Below are 18,390 nucleotides of genomic sequence, written 5' to 3' on the forward strand. Positions count from 1 at the left end.
TAAAGAATTAGGTGACTACAAAGCTAGGAAAAACTTATAGTAACTTAAAACGTGGGTGGCTTATACATTTATTTTGCCATCAAGTTGGAATAGAAAGTGAATACTGCTAATTAAAAGGGAACTGTAAGAAATCTAAAAATATTTATGATCCCTTTCAAAAGCTATGGATTGTTTGTAATAAAAATACTGCTGAAATAATATCTGCACATTGTAGTTGTCTAAGTGCTTCATCGAAGACATGTAATCATACTACTCCAACGCTCTTTTGAATAGAGGCTGCTGTTAGAAATGGTTTGACGAATATAGCTTGTACTAGTTCAAAGTCAGAGTGGCTTCCCAAACGTAGCATAGAAGAATCAAAAAAATATGCAACTTAAAATTTGATTGTGATGTGTTTGGTACGCGTGAAATAAAAAAGCTTTAACTATTATCAAATAAAAGTGCAATTCCAACCCATTAGTAAAATGTGACTTAAAGCTTTTGAATTTAACAGACGAAGCAAAAACAATTGAAACCGTTGCTTCTCATAGCGCTTTAACTTTTTTATACCTACCCCTGACATTTATTATTCGGAAGAATTAGTTGTGTCTGTAACTGTTACCAAACCTAAATCTATTGACCATGAATAAAAATATTGTTATACTAGACAATCAACTTTCCTTTAGTGAAACTATGAAAACAAATACAACTAAAATAATAGTTACTGATGTAGAACGTACAAGTATGGGTCAAAACACAAAAGAGCTTTGGTTTAATTTTTGAAAGTAAGCCATAACTGCCTAAAAAGCTCACGATGTTCTAAAGAAATAAAAAAAATCAACATGGGCACTAAAGTTGACAAGTGGTCATTACATCTAAGTATTTCAGGGTTACCATTTATGAACCCGAATATATCTGCTTTGAAGTATGGGAGAGCAACAGAAATTGAAGCAGCGAACCAGTTTTTCGAAATTATGAAATCTTTTTCTAAAATTTTGACTGCAAATGAGTATAGATTATTTTCAAATGTTGTAATGCCCTATGTAGGTGGAAATCCTGCTATAATTGTTCAATGGTTGTATTGATCACTAGCTTAAAAAATAATTTATCCATTTTTAATTAACCATACAATACTATAAATCCTACTATAACTCTTCCTCATATTAAAAAAGTTTTAAATGAAAGATTTTTCATAAACAAAAAGCATAATTATTATACTAAATGAAAGGTTTACATTGAACATATATATCAGGATTATATCACTAATATTAGTGGAAACATTTTGTTGCTCAGAAATTTTGCCGTTGTGGCGGAAGCTGAAATTTTAATCAGTTTTTTTTATGGATTTACGTTTACTTATGTTTTTTAAATTAAAAATTTTTTTTAGTTTTTTTATAGTTCAAATTCAAAATTGGAAAAGAAAATAACAACAGGCCATCATAATTAAATTATCTTTTTAAATCATTTAACTTTATAAAAGAATTGTAATAATTGTATAAAAGTAGTCAATATCTTCCATAACCATTGTTATAAACAAAGATATTTGATTCAAAAGTTTTCTTTTAATACCGTTGACTAATTTATATAAAACAATTAGATAAAACAGTGTAGTGATAATTACACTGTTTAAGTTAATTGTTTTATATAAAATAATAATATTTTTATTTCAAGCTCTTAATGCACTTAAAAGAAAAAAAAACAGAAACGATTTGAAGTCTCTTATTTAATACCACGAGATGATAGATAAAAATATATCTTGAAACTAAAGAAATGAAGTAAATTATTTTCAAATGTTGAAATGCCCTATGTAGGTGGAAATCCTGCTATAATTGTTCAATGTTTGTGTTGTTCACTAGCTTAAAAAATAATTAATTATTTTTGATTAACCATACAATACTATAAATCCTACTATAACTCTTTCTCATATTAAAAAAGGTTTAAATGAAAGGTTTTTCATAAACAAAAAGTAAAATTATTATACTAAATGAAAAGTTTACATATTTGAAGTTTACTTCAAAAAAGCTGATTATTTACAGTTAAGGGACTGTTATGCCTAATATTTAAGTTACTGGTTTCCTCAAGTAATAGAAAGGGTTTATATTGTCCATCCTGAAATATTTTTTCACAAGGATGTCTCATGAATCTCTGGTCGTATATTAAATTCTCTGGTTGTTCACCAAAGGCTAAGTGAACAGCATTTGCTATAGGAAATAAGCCACATCGGGCCAACTGGTTAATTAAAATTGAATCTAAATTGCCATACATACTATCATATAGTGAAATTGACCCGTTTGCTGAACAGGAGGTGACCCAGTGGGAATTAATAAAGTGGATCTGAACGGAAATTCTGTCTTCACTTAATACCTTGAGTCCATCAGTCTGTGACAAAAAAGTATCCTGCAAACCAAAAATATCAGGAAATTGTTTCTTTATGATCATTTTGACAAAATTTATATGTTCTTCTATTAATTATTCACCGTCTTATATTTTTTTTTTCATTTTTTGTGTAAAAGTATTAGTAAATTGTTCGGTAGTGGGTTTAGTCCTTTGCTCTGAACATTTTTCAACTATATCAATAACATTAAGTGGAATCACATTTTCAAATGGAGGATAATAAAGCTTCAAGCATATTGTGTAATTGTTTCAATTTTTTATTGCAATCATTTTTTACTATTTCTTATTAACACTAGAGTATTAACTTTGTACAAATGTTTTCGAAACAATGTTTAGCATGTTAATCTTTTTTTTTGGTGTCAGTCAATATAGAACCTACTCTATAACTTTTATGGAGAATTTTTTTAACTAAAACTCAATGTGTTAGTTTTTGGTTAGTGTTAGTTAGCTTTTGATTATTGAATCGTGTTTAGCTAATGATATTTAGTGCCCACCACTATCATCTTTTCTTCCACTATTTTTATCATATGCCAACATAAGCCATGCTTATTTGACTTGACAGTTTCTGCAAAAAAATTAGTTGTTTGTTTATTTATGCAAAAAAGAAACATAGCAAATTAAAAATAATTGTGCAATGCAAAATTAAAACTGAAAAAATAACTTTTCTAAACCACTTACCAGAAGCAACATATGCAATAAAGATTTTTGCTAATCTGATTTATTGTCCTATCCACGCATAGTTTTGTTTTAAAGCTAGGCTATTTTTAAAAACTATTCTTAGTAAATAACATATACAATCTTTTTCGTGTGTAAGTCCAATTTGTCCCAAATAATTAACCTGCAAAACTATACAACATTGCAACAATTAAAATTACTTTTGGATTGACTTAAATTAATATATAACATCATTTACAAAAAACCTAAAGAGTATTTTGTTTAAATTATCTTAATTGTATAAAAATATTATATATATATTTTTCTTTGAGTTTTGTTAGAGGCAGACTCCAAAATCAAAAAACTCTATTTCATTTACATCATTCTATTATAAAATATGTACATTTATCAAAACAACTTTGATTTGAATGAAAATGCTTGTAAATATGCGAGTTTTTATCTCCTTTACAATAGTAAGGATAAAAAGTCTCTATAGTGTTCTTAACTATAGTTGTTTAATCATTCATGATATAGATGGCGAGTATTTTTGTCTATATAACAAGATTTTCATTCTGCATATTCATATTTATTTAAAATCTTAAGGTAATGGATCATTTGGTGAAAATTGTTTTAAAATTTTTTGTAAAGTAATAGTCATATATTAAAAACAGTATAAACAAAATAAAAAAAACAACATAAACATTCTTATTTTGAAAATATATTCAGTACGTTTTCTCAGGAGTGAACCCGGCTTTCTGTACTGGTAATACTATTGCACAATATAATTTGTTACTTGATGGTTCAAATGCCAGGTTTTACTATACAATTATAAATGAAGTGACCACAATCTGTAACATACTTTCATCACATGGAAAAGGGTAAAAGTTTCGCGCTTATGATATATACCCTTGCAGAAAAATTTAATAATTTTTTGTGTTTCTATCGTTTTAATTTGAAAAAGAAACAATATATAAGTTAAACTATTATTTATTATTGTTTGCAATTATTATGGTTCTTAGTTTTTTGTTCCTGGACATTATAAATTATTTCAAATTCCAGGAGACATTTTGGAAAAACGGAAAGCCAATGAAAACCTAATAATATTTTTTTACCATAACTTTTCAATATTCAGTAAACCGATTCTACTTTTTTGCATAGGTAGAGATGCTGGTTGGATAGCTGCTTCATTATTCGTTGCCAGAATTTGTTTTGGGTAATATAGATTTTCATTGTTATCTTTATTTTCATTCATTAATTTTATGTATTTCTTTTTTATATGAAATTTTATAAAATCTCTTATCTAGGATTTATGTCTTGGAATGGTAATGTAAATTAAACGGTAAATTTTGAAATTTGATTTAAAAAATATTCAATTTAAAACTTTAAACAAGGATATGTATTCAGTTAAGATACCATGGTGGTCATTCCGAAGAATAAAATTTAAATATTTACCGTCTGGTTATTTTTCAAAATTTATCAATAAACTTAAAAGTAAATTTATCATTAAATTGTACCTTCGCAACACTATTTTAGAGTGCTTAATGCAGTTTATCTGCCAAACTTATAAAGAGAGAAAAAAAAAAGGTCAAGAAAAAAAAGTGCTACTTTTGTAACTCTAGCATACTGCCTTGCCAAACCCGATACCTCAGTTTATTTATGTACTGAACCTCTGTAGATTATTTTCAGTAACTGATTTCACTACTTTATTGATGCGAGTTTATTGAAATTTTATTCATAAATCAATAGTTGCCTTAAAATTAAGCCAAAATAATTGCATAGGATTTTGATACAAAAAGTAAAATTTATCTTAATTTTTCGTGTTACGATAAATTACAAAAAATGACAAAAAAGTTTATCCGAAATTAAATTTTTTGCCATTTAAATTTTTATGAAATATTTCAAGATTTATTACATAATTTAAAACGCGATACACAAAACGACCACAAATAAATATTAGATAAAGCAATAAATTCAATTAAATTATTCAATACCACTGTCTCAAAACATTTATCCTCCATCTAAAAGGTATTATTTGTCTTTTTTAAATAGGGATGTACTAGATCTACAAGTAGGATTATTATTACTGCTGATAGCCAATTTTTGAGATGAACAGTACTCGTTTTTTAAAATAAGCTGACTGATATAAACAAGTTCTTTTAACAAGTCACTAGTTTTGTCACAATTCACAACTTAGAAAACTTGAGCAAAAAGACGAAAAAAACTTAACGAATATCATTTAAATGAGTTAATATTTCAAAAGTATACTTAATTAACTAAAAGAAAGAAGTTGCGTTAAAAGTTTATCTAATAAAATATACTAGGTGAAAAAAGTTATTTACAGAACTTAAAAATTAAATTGGTATTCTATTAATATTCTTTGTTGCATAGTATTAAATATTACATTATTTTACGTATGAAATGTTACCTACTTAATAAAAATGTTTGGTGAGCGATTTTTGCTTAAAAATTATACTATAACTTGATTAAAAATAACATTGCGCCCAACAATATTTAGAAAATTATTTTAAATTATTTTTTCCGAATTTTAAAATTGTAAACTATTTTGTTTCAAATTAAAGTAATGCTTAATATAAGTCATATGAATAATCAATCTGCGATAAACAGTCTGCAATGTTTGTTATCTGCCTACTATCTGTTATCTAGCTGCTTTTATAATACTGAACCATGCAAACATTTTAGGAAAAAATTTAATACTGTTGAAACCAATACAAATTATGTCAATGAACGAACAAATATGTGAAGAACAATCGTTGAGGTTTGCAAAAAACTATTGAAGTCAGATCTTCAAACTCTCTTATATTTACATTCTTAAAAATTTTTGTTTCAAAAATATTTTTATGCATGGTGAGGACCAATCAATATAAGACCGATTAAGTATCTTTTTTAGTCCTAATATTCCCTATTAAAATATTTGAGTTTTCTTAATGCTTAGAAATAACCTTTGAAGCCTGCATTTTTATAATTTATTTTTTCTAAAGTATTATAAAATGAAATTTTTTTTTTCTTTAACTGGTTTAAATTTATCTTCAGATTTCATAAAATTAGTATTTTAGTGTTTAAAAGGTATTGGTATGGTAAAATAAAAGTCCTTATTTATGTATAATAAACATGGGTAAGTTTTACAAAATCTCTTCACTTGGCCCAAGGTGTGCTTGAGCCAGTATACATCACATTTGTCCAGAAGATTATAATTTATGGCATTAAAACACTGGAAATTAAGGTCAATGATGTTTAATGTAAATAAAAAGATAAAGATGATAATGGTAGCATAAATGTGTTGTGAGTAAAGATAAGAAAATGTTTAATGACTCAAGACAACAAGTTTTTATGAAACTTTGGTTTTATTTCAGATATTAATGTTTATTTATATAATTATATATACAAATATATATATATATATATATATATATATATATATATATATATATGTGTGTGTGTGTGTGTGTATGTATATATATATATATATATATATATATATATATATATATATATATATATATATATATATATATATATATATACATATATATATACATATATAACTATATAAATAAACATCATTATCTGAAATAAAACCAAATATATTGTTTTCATGTTAGTTCTGAAAATCACTTCAGTTATTCTTCCAGCTAGAGTTTTTATAGAGATAAGCTATGGTTAGTGTATTCCAACTAATCTAATTGGCAGAAAAAACGTAATAATTATTAACATGTAAAAACTCCATTTTACATTTACTTGCTTTGAATTTGAAGTTTAGCTTAAATGCTAATGATATATGTTATAACTACAGTTAACACATAAATGTTCCAAAGAATAAACTAAATTGTTTTTATCTATTGTGTGTGGAGACATTACAACGGACCAAAGTTTAGATATGGTCTCTCACCTGCCCATCTACCTTGAAACCGCTTCTCTATCATCTGGATATCTAAATGAAAACATCTTCATGTTTTTCAACAACAGCGGAAAAGTTCAAAATGAAAGTGTAAAAAAAGCAGTTTAGATGACATTCTACAGTCCAACTCCCAATAATTGTTTAGTTGTTCATCAACTAACGGGTGATGCGGAAGTTATCGGACAAATCCTAATTTCGTTATTTGAGCATAATAATTAGTTTTTGTGGTTTTATGCGTAGGCATAAACGTTCTATAAAATATAAACTTTATTATTTGAAACACAATTATTTAAAATAAAGTTAAATGCAGCTGAACGAGAATCTTTTCGAAAGCGACTAAAAATGTTTTTTGTAAATAAACCTAATATTAAAAAAAAAAAAAAAAATTGTAAATCATTCTCAAAAGGAAGGATTTGCTCGTAGTACAATATATGATAACCTAAAAAGACTTGAAACTGTTCAATCGTTTTCTGATAGAAAGCACCCTGGTCGTCCGACATCCTGGACTAGAGAAAAGAAAGCCGAATTAACGAGACTTGTCAACAATCGAAAATGGGTCAGTCAGAGAAAAATAGTTATTAAATTCGGTTTAAATCAATCGACAATTGGTCGTCAATTAAAAAAAATGAATATTAAATATAGAAAACGTGAAAAGACTCCAAAATACACTATAGAACAACAAATAAAGGCAAAGAAAAGAAGCAGGAAACTAGTTAACCAACTCTATAACACAAAGTCGCTTCTAGTCATCGATGACAAAAAATACTTTTATTTTGCTGGGGACAACATGCCTGGAAATTCTGGATACTACACAAACAACAAAAAGACATGCCCAGAAAGTGTTCGTGTTATAGGAAAAGAGAAATTTCCAAAAAAATTATTAATGTGGATAGCTATATCTGACCGTGGTATGTCCGAGCCATTGTTTCGCACTTCCAAGGCTGTAGCGATCAATTCATCAATCTGTATTAATGAACGTTTAGAAAAACGACTTCTTCCATTTATTCACAAGTATCATGGAGACTTTAACTATTTATTTTGGCCAGATTTAGCAAGTTCTCATTATTCTAAAGAATCTCTAAATTGGATGGACCAATATGACTATTACGTTGATAAAGAATCCAATCCCGCAAATGTGCCTCAAGCACGACCAATTGAAAATTTTAGGGGACATTTGGCACAGAAGGTTTACGAGGGAGATTAGCAAGCTTCAACAGAGCAAGTTTTGATTGATCGCATTAAACTAAAACTACAAGAAATTGATTTAAACTTTTTACAATCGCATATGAAAGGCGTCAGAGCAAAATTGAGATCAATTGCAGATGGTGGTGTTTTTTCATATAAAAAATAATATATTTTTATTAAAAGATAAATGCTTTATTTAAAAAAAATATAATAGTAGTTTGTTTTTTTATTAATAAATAAGTTATTGGCGTTTTTGTTTTGTCCGATAACTTTCGCATCACCCGTTAGTTACTTGTAGTTTCCAATTTGTTTTTTCCAAGAAAATTGTAAATTATATGCTTGAATGCAGTCCAAGCTCTTTTTTTTTTTGTTATTTTGGCTTGAAATGATTTTGAAGTAAGCATTTTTATTTTTTGTTGTTCAGTAAATGCACAACCTAAAACCTTAGCTTCTGAAGGTTTAGGAAAGATTAATTAAATCTCTTTAAGTGTTTCTCCAATCTGATTTGACAAGTTGTATGATTAAGTCCAACTTTGTGTAAAGCGGAGTCAAAATAATTTTTTTGAGATGTACTCAAGCAATATTTTTTACTTTATAGATTCCTGATTGCAAATCTTTTCTTTTAATCCATACTCTTTGAGTGTTATGATTTACAGTATCTTTACTGTCCCACATACACAAGAAACATAAAACTAAATGAAAAAAAATCATCTTAGAATCTCCACAAACATCCCACTTATTCATAATTTTCCCTTATTCATTCATTTTTGTAGTTATTGGCTGTAAAGTTTTGAGCATACAATGCATGTGTTGTTCGGTACTTGGTCATTCTCACAGTTAGTTGAAAAAGTTTCCATTCTTTTAATCTGAATTGAAGCAGTCCCAGATGCAAGCATCTAGTTAAAGAAGGACCCTTTTGCAAATTTAAATTATTTTTTTTAATCACACAAAGCGGAAAGTTTTTGAAGATTTTGGGGCCATAATGCATTTTTTTCGGTTTTTAGGGAGGAGGGGGTTCTGACCCTCTAGCCAAAGAACTGACTTTTATTTTAGTAATTGTATTAAACTTTTTAAAAATTTTAAAAATTAGTTCGAATTTCAAAAGAAAAGGATCTATGACCGATACAAATGAATTAATCTTTATCGTTACTTATCATTACCTTATCATTATTGACATTTGCAAGTCTAGTTATCCTAATATTTTGCATCTATTTATTTTTCTTTTCCAAATGCAAAATATATTCCTAATGCAAAATATATTCCTAATGCGAAATATATTCCGAATGCAAAATATATTCTAAAAAGTACCAATAAACGTCTTCACTTGTTGGTAAATTACTAACAGGAAAATAGCTTTTTAAACCTCCTTGAACACTCCGTTGAGTACTTTAGTAGCTTGATTTGTTTTTTAAAGCCATTCCTTGCTAGTTCAAACCACAGCAATCTTTGTTTACATTTGGTTACAACCGCTTGCTTTGTTTACAATTTTATTATGCGTATTTCTTTTACGTTTTAAAAAATATTTCGTTTTTTTCGAATTAACTTTTAAATCAATCTTTTTTCCAATTAATAAAAAAAAAAATTTAATTAAAAAACCTTAAAGCGAGAAAAAAAAAGTTTTATAGAAATATGTTAATTATTTTTATTAGTTCTTTGAAAGTCTAAAAAAACTCTGCCAACCGAAGGAAAAAGGAAACTCGATTTCAAAGATTAATCTCTTCTAATATTCAAGTCAGCTTCAAAACTTTTTTTAAATAACTAAACACTTGTCTAGTGACATAAAATATTTTTCTTTTAGTAGAAAAATCTACACAGTTCTATGGATTGCTATGACAACGCAAAGTTCTATGGATCGCTATTACATGTATATATATAAATACATATATATATATATATATATATATATATATATATATATATATATATATATAAATATATATATATATATATATATATATATATATATATATATATATATATATATATATATATATATATGTATATGTATATATAAATTAGTAAAAAACACTTATCTAATTTTTTCTTCAACTTCAAGTTTCACCATTGCTGGTTTTTCAGAAAGAGTTACTAAATCTCAAAAAAATTCAATTTATAGAAAAAAATATTTTACAGGAAGTTATAAATTATTATAACTAAAAATAAGAATAAAATAATCTTTTTTATTACGAATAAAATAATCTTTTTTATTTAATTACTATATTTTTTTGGTTAACGGGAAGTTACAGAAAGTAATTATTAAATAAATTTCTTTGGAATGGGGATAATTTAATTTAGTCATTTGTTTTTTATAATTTTTTTAGAGGTGTTTATTTTTGTGCCTTTATTTAGAAATTAATTTAGAGTTTTTATTTAACAAACTTTCCTGATTTAAATGAGTAATTATTTCAAAATTTTCTTGGAAACATAGCATACATTTTTTTTGTAACTTCTCTGTAACTTCCCGTTAACCAAAAAAATATAGTAATTAAAAAAAAATTTTAGTTTTATTTTTAGTTATAATAATTTATAACTTCCTGTAAAATATTTTTTTCTATAAATTACATTTTTTTGAGATTTAGAATTTTTTTGAGATTTTTCTCTGACTTTTTTATTAAATTTTGTACACTATAATACTTATACTTTTACAAAACCCCACAACTTCAAACATTCGTTATTTTCATTTGTTTTCCTAATGGTTTTTATAACTCTAACTTAAAGTCTCAAATGGTTTTATAAGTCTTAGGGTCTAAGACATAAAAAATTAACAACGGTAACAAACTGCTAACAAGATAATAAAAGTTGACTATGCCTTAAAACTTATACGATAGATTTTTCAAAACAGTTTTGTAATTTACTTAGTGATATCAATAGAATATGAACAACTTGGTATAATTTTTTTTTACAACAAGTGCTCATTAATCATATTGTACACCCAGATCAAAGTGCCACAAGTCAAAAAGTGTCAAACTGAGAAAACCAGGATTAAAGTTTTAAGTTTTTAATATTTTTTCCAACTAAGAGTGCCATTTGTGTCTGTCGTTTTGTAAACATTCGTTTTAGACTTGAGGTATTTTGTCACCATGTACAACACATAACACACTATCAAATGACATTCATAATTCAATATCCATAATTTTTGACTTGTGGCACCCTTGATCTGTGTGTACGATATCATTTATCCAGAAAAAAAAAAACAAAAAAAAAACCTAGTTTTATTTCAGAACTTTTCACTTACCCTATATATAAATTGTATAACTTACTAAGATATTTTAAGTTTAAGAATATTCGTTATTGGTTGTTCTAGCTACCCAAGCAGCACAATTTAGTAGGACCAACGATAGCCCAATGTATTTGCGAGTGTTGGCCCACCAAAGTGCTTTGGTTGGCTGTAGGTTGGCGTTATGTCGGCAAATGATCGGTTGCCCATCGTCCCTACGTTGGCGTTGTATATTCTCAGCGTTGTTAGCAAAAATTTGGCCTACTCTTGGTTTTAAGTTGTTGGTGAGACGTTGGCCCAAATAAATTGTTACAGTTGGCGGCACATATGTATAATGCATTTTATAATACGTTGACCTTACTTTGGCACACCGTTGGTGTAAGTTTGTAGGGGTCAAGTTGGCCTAACAAAATGTTGAGGTTGGTGTTGTGTTGGCATATGATTGGTTGTCTCTTGAAATTATGTTGGCATTGTTTTAATCAACGGTTTTGGCAATACATTGTCCCATTTTTGCTGTTATGTTGTAGGCGCAACGTTAGCCAAGTGCTTTCATGCTAGAACTCTTTGTTAAAAACGCGTTAACCCAACATCGAAACAACGCTTCAAACGTCGTTTCAACGTTGGACCGACGTTTTTCTAACGACGTGGGCTAGTTGGGTACAGTTAGCGATGCATTTTAATGATACTTTACTTAGTTAGTCTTACATTAGCGCAAAGTTAGTAAAAGATTTTGGGTGAAATACCTTCTCATCAAGCATACGATGTAATTGTACATTTTATCTTTTTTCAACATTGGCGTAATTTAGTGTGTAGACTGGGATCATTTGATACTCATCAAATCAACGTTGGTATCATAATAGGTTTTGCAGGTTGGCGCTACATTTTAAGTTAATAAAGTTCTAACAAATTTTTGGGTTTTAGTAAAAAGTTACTTTTTATTGAAATTATAATATTTAAACATTTTAAAACTCTGCTTCTTTTCTCCTCCTCCCTCTATCACAATCTTTTGCAAGCAAAACCACGCTTTAATTGCATTAGTTACCTCGGCATCCGTACCTCAACATGTTGACTGATTAGGTCAAACAGCATCTAAATAAAATCAAATATTGGTTAGGTGACAATAAACTAATTTACTTTCTTTTCATATTCATTTAATTTAATTTTTCAAATAACTTCTAATCTTGTAATCTAAAAAAGAATTAAAACTTTATTTTATATTAAAAGCACGAATAACCGTAAGAGTAAATGCAGAATAATAATAAATAATGATCATTTAACACAGGGGTCGGTAACCTGTTGTAAATTGAGGACCATTTTTCCTGAAATAATTAAAAAAAAAACCTAACCAAAGATCCATAAGGATGATGAATCCTCGAATTATTATTCAATGGTATTCAATATCATTTAAATATAAAATTCGGACAGGTTAAAAAAACCGCACGCGCCTCGCGAGCCGAAGGTTGTTAATTAAGTTTAACTCAAAATAAGCGCACTATTTTTATTTTAGAAAAACTTGCTATTGCTAAAAGCCTATTTTTGCCCTTTTCTTTTCAAATTACAAGCAACTGCAATGATATTTGTCATCAACCGCTTCATTATATTTCTTGTCAATTCAGAAACAGTTGTTCCACCACACTGACCCAAATAACGTGTCTAAATTAAAAATAAAAAATTCTTGAAAAAAATATAACTTACTAAGTATTAAATAAACGTAATAAATAAAAAACGTAATAAATAAAACGTAAAATAACTTGAACCAAAATATTTAACTAAACCAGACAATTACAACAAATACATTATCTTTACTTGCATTTCATTGTCAAGACAACCTGTTTCAATTTTTTTAACTGTTCGATTGGTGAAACAGGCAGCCCAATATTGTCGAAACTTGTTTCTATAATGCCACACTGCTATTGAGATAATAATTGTTGCAGAAGCAAAATTACAGTTTGGTTGCCCCGTTTGATCACTTCTAATATTTTTTATTGTCGACGATCATTCACTAAATGTAAAGAAAAATAAAGCAGGTATATTTTTTAACAAAATAACGAAAATAATACTTTAATAAAAATAATAGTATATAGAGAAAAAAGATTTTATTTTACATCTTAAGTCACATTAAGTTACTACAAGCAAACAAATTCATCATTTTTTTAATGCATAAATAAATTAAACGCATCTCCAATACGGTGATTAACCAAATCAGGTGATAAATGGTCCACTTGCAAGGCCCGCAAGCATTGGTGTTCGTATAGATGATGGCAGTGCAGTTGGTTTATCTATTTACACAAAGTATTATATGAAATATTAAGGAAATATATATTTTTTTGAGTAAACAGATTTACTTTCTAAGTTTACGCTCTCTTTATAGATTTATAATTATTAAAGAGAGTGTTATTATTTATAGTTAAATATAATTTTTATTATTAGTTGTTAAAAGACAAAATAAACGTAATAATAAAAACTACAATGATTTTTATTTTAATTTCTGACATATAGAAAGTAACTTGACCCTAACTCAATTACTTTAAAAACTTCCTAGTTACATTTGTATTATTTTTTAATTTAAAACTAAATTTAAATGTTTTTTAAACATAATATTTTTGTTCTTTAGCTAATGGTAAACCTATCTAAAATTAATATAACTTAAGTTGTTACATTTGTATATGCAATTTTCGATATATGATTCCAAAAGGGTTCAGTTGCAAGCCGCGATCTTTACAGGAGTTGGATCGTTGGAAGGCCACTGAATTTCATCATTTTTTATGATGTACTGGACCAGTTGTGCATAAAGGAGTTTTAAACAAAACTATACATCAACATTCCCTGTTCTTTTCTACAGCAATGTATTGTTGCTTCAGTAAAATTTTTTTGTTATTACTATGCTGAGTATTTTCTTAAACTTCCTACGCAATTTGTGGAACCTGCTCCTTTATTTTATGGACAAGTTATTTTAGTTTACAATGTTCATAATTTAATCTACATTTCTGATATTATTTTGTTATTTGAAGCATTAGATTCAGTGAGCACATTTCCTTTCAAAAACGATTGTGAAAAGTTAAAAAAATTAAATTCATCGTTTATACTTGCACTTCTAGCAAATCATATGTCGTTTGTCTGAAAGTGAGATTTTAAGCCCAATTAGGGCTAATAAAAGTTAAATAAAGCTAAAATATGTCCATGAAGAGGGGACTTTACGATTTCAATTTATCAATTCTAATTATATTCAATTTAAGCAGTTGCATTTTTGATATTATTCATTTTATATTATATATAATACTATACTTTTAATATATATGTTTAAGATGAAAAAGTAATTTTTGATTAATGAATACTACTGTGATCAAAAAGTACGGTGAATTTTTAATTTAAACTTCCCGCCTTATTCGAATCGTCCAATCTTTTTTATTTTTAAGTTGGTACGAATGTCAATAACATTTGCGCCAAATTACATGTCAAACTCATAATTATTTTTTTTTGTTTACGCTTGTTTCTGAAGTACCAAAAGTGCATTCGGCGATTTTCACGATGTCTAATTTTGTTGAGCAAATTGAATTTTGTTTGCGGAATGATATTTCTGCTGCTGAAACGTATCAAATCTTGCAAAAGGCCTTCGGTGAAGAGACTATGTCTCAAAAAAATGTTTACAAGTGCTACAAAGACTTCAAAGAAGGCCGAGAACGTGATGATGACTTGGAACGCTCCGGATGACCATCGACTTCGATTGATGATCGCCACATCAACAAAATCAAAGAATTGGTGCTTGCAAATTGTAGGTTAACCATTCGAGACCTTGTTGACATGGTTGGAATATCATTTGGGTCGGTGCAAGCGATTTTGAAAGATCATTTGGGCCTCAGAAGACTCAAATCACGTTTAGTGCCGAAATTTCTCAATTTCTTTGAAAAAGAGCGTTACGTTAAAACGTGTGAAGCAATGCTTTCCGACTATCAAGACGTCTACAAACAAATTATTACTGGCGATGAGACTTGGGTCTACGCATACGACCCTGAAACAACCGACCAATCGAGTGAATACCGTAAAAAAGGCGAGCCGAGACCGAAGCAACCACGTCAAAGTCGCTCAAAAATCAAGGTCATGTTGACTGTTTTCTTTGATTATTGTGGTGTCGTGCACTACAAATTCCTTTCAACTGGCCAAACTGTCAACAAGGAATATTATTTAAGCGTTATGCGACGTTTGCGTGAAGCTATTCGCAAAAAGAGACCGGAATTATGGGCCAATAACTCTTGGATTTTGCACCACGATAATGCGCCTTTGCACACAGCACTGGTTCTTCGTGAGTTTTTCGCCAAAAACTCTACCCATGTTGCTCCACAACCACCGTATTTGCCCGACTTAGCACCGTGTGACTTCTGGCTGTTCCCAAAGCTCAAGAGACCACTCCGGGGAAATCGTTTTGAGTCCATTGAAGAGATCCAACGTGAATCGGCACGCGCATTGAAGGCTATCCCTACCGAGGACTTTTCGGCATGCTTCGAAGACTGGAAAAAACGTTGGCAAAAGTGCATTGGGGCCGGGGGGGGATTATTTTGAGGGGGACGATACAGATTTGGAAGAATAAATAAAGATTTTTCGTTTTATAAAAAAAATCACCTTACTTTTTGATCACAGTAGTATATGCATTCTGGACCAGAAATGATTAAACCATTGCAATTTATATAGATGATTATATACTTTAAAAAGGTGACGAGATGGCATTCCAGAGCATCCCGCCTCACTTCGAGCACTGTATATATATATATTTATATATATATATATATATATATATATATATATATATATATATATATATATATATATATATATATATATATATATATATATATATATATTTATATATATATATTTATATATATATATATATATATATATATTTATATATATATATATATATATATATATATATATATTTATATATATATTTATATATATTTATATATATACATGTGCCAAATAAACGCAGTTAAATCAAATAATACCAAAAGCTGCAAGAGAAATCGAAATCCAATATAGTTGCGCCAATCAAGACAAAATTCTGTTAGACCAACTGCAAATCCAATGCAGTTAGACCAACTGACACAAAATAACGTTGACCTAAGTTAAATTTTCAATACAATTGCGCCAACAATTGCAAAATGTGGTGGTATAACTGCAAGTCCAAAGCAGTTTCGCCAAATAATGCAAAGTGCAGCAGGCCCAATTGCAAATCCAACGCAGTTGCGCCAACAAACATAATATGCAGTTGGCTCAACTGCAAATAAAATTGAGTTTGGCCAACTAAAGTGAATTGCTGTTGACGCAACTTCGAACCTAATGCAGTTTGGCATTGTAGCATAATAAGCTATAAGAAAAGGTCTATAACCTTATGTCCACGATTGCGTTTTGATATAGTAAATTAACTACCTAAGTAAATAACTCTAAACTCTTAACTCAAACCTTTGTGAAGAACTAAGTGTAAAAAAAGTTGTCTTCTAAATGAATATTTCACTTAATCAGTTTAAAATTAAATCAAAGCGGTTTTTATTACACAAAGATGTTGGTTTATCTTTTTTTAAAATAGATCAATAGAAAAACATCTGCAACACTAAAAATCAACTAAAAAACCATGTAATTAATTTTTGTCAATCTTAAATTTAATCACCCTGTCAGTTTAAAAAGTTAAACAATTACTAACATTTATCATTATTATTAATCTTTTTTTTTTTAATTTGTTTTTTTAAAGTGTTAAATGATAAAAGAACGATGGTTTATTAGAGTTATGTAATGATAAAATATATCAGTCTCCTCAAAACTAATCTCTTCAGAGTTCATATATTAACACTTTAACGCATACATTTTTATTTCATTTCTTTGAATTAACAACAGACAAAATTCCATATTTGAGATTTTTACATATAAAGATTTTTGTGTACAAATAGGTTTTAATACATTTTAAGTGCTCTGAAGATTACTAAAATAAAATAAATTTTTCCTCTGATGATGGTAGCACAAGACTTGTATTGATAAACTTAGTTTATCATTACTAGGAAATGTATATCAAAAACTTGCTTGTTTTGATTTTAATTGTATTTTTCAACTAAAGCGCATTTTCCTCTTTTTTAAAATCAGCCAATCAGAATTCTTACATTTCTACCTATTCTGAACCTCTATAGGGTTTTAAACTATGCAGTCCCATTTGAGTGGGGTTGAAATATCTAATGACAACCGGGAAAAGTTTGACTTCTTTAAAGTTATCCACATCAGTTTGCATACCTATGAAACAGAGATTTTTTATTTTTTTCTTGGTTATGTTACTATTAAAGGACCTAATATTCTCTTAACTATTGCTTCCCACTTAATATGAGTCGAAAAGACACTTCTTGCAATTTCTGAATCTTTAAAAATCACTAAAGTTATACAGTCTAGTAATCAAAAACTTAAATGGTTCGAAACTGCGTAATACTACAACACCAGATTTATTTCTCTCCTTTTCATAATATTGTCAAGATATTGACAATTTTTAACTGAACTCAAAACTTTTTTTCTGATTTTTTGTATTTAAGTGAAAGTGCTTTCCCTTTATTCGCAATATTGATGTTCACATTACAGACTACACAGAGTGCTTCTTCTGTATTCTTTGTTTATGAAATTAATGTAACTAATCCATATACAAACACTTTGTTTTAATACTCATTTAAACCTTAAAAAAAAAAAAAAATCAAAAAACAACGTTATTTTCATATAATATTCTGTTATCAGATTCAAATAAAAGGATCAGTCATGCATCAATTTTTAAGACAGACAAAAATTATTCAATAGATGAACAGGTAAACAAATTCAAAAAGTATTTTATGATAATGTGGGCCGTTTATCAAGCTAAAAAGTTGAAATAAAAGTCAAGATAATAAATTAATTTGGTTTAAGTACTGGGAAAAATAAGACATTACTCTTTTGCTAGTTGTTCCCTTATAAAAACGTTACTATTATGAAAATCAATTTCATTTATCAAGTATTAAAATGATGAAAATTTTTTAATTTTAAG

General features: G+C 28.1%; 1 protein-coding gene across 8 annotated transcripts in view; it reads left to right on the top strand.

The window, feature by feature from the left end:
- LOC136082342 (uncharacterized) overlaps positions 1 to 18,390 on the top strand; it is a 129,724-nt gene that overhangs the window by 23,511 nt on the left and 87,823 nt on the right. For 6 of the 8 annotated variants that reach the window (XR_010639616.1, XM_065801342.1, XM_065801341.1 and 3 more), the window contains one exon: positions 4,186 to 4,240. The exons of the other annotated variants lie outside the window; for them this stretch is intronic. Coding sequence is in view for 3 of the 6 variants with exons in the window: in XM_065801339.1 (XP_065657411.1) it covers positions 4,186 to 4,240 (55 nt within the window). In the remaining 3 variants the exon portion in view is untranslated. The remainder of the gene's footprint in view (positions 1 to 4,185; positions 4,241 to 18,390) is intronic. 8 annotated transcript variants of the gene reach the window in all.

This window comes from Hydra vulgaris, chromosome 07 (genome assembly GCF_038396675.1).
Source record: "Hydra vulgaris chromosome 07, alternate assembly HydraT2T_AEP".
NCBI lineage: Eukaryota > Metazoa > Cnidaria > Hydrozoa > Anthoathecata > Hydridae > Hydra > Hydra vulgaris.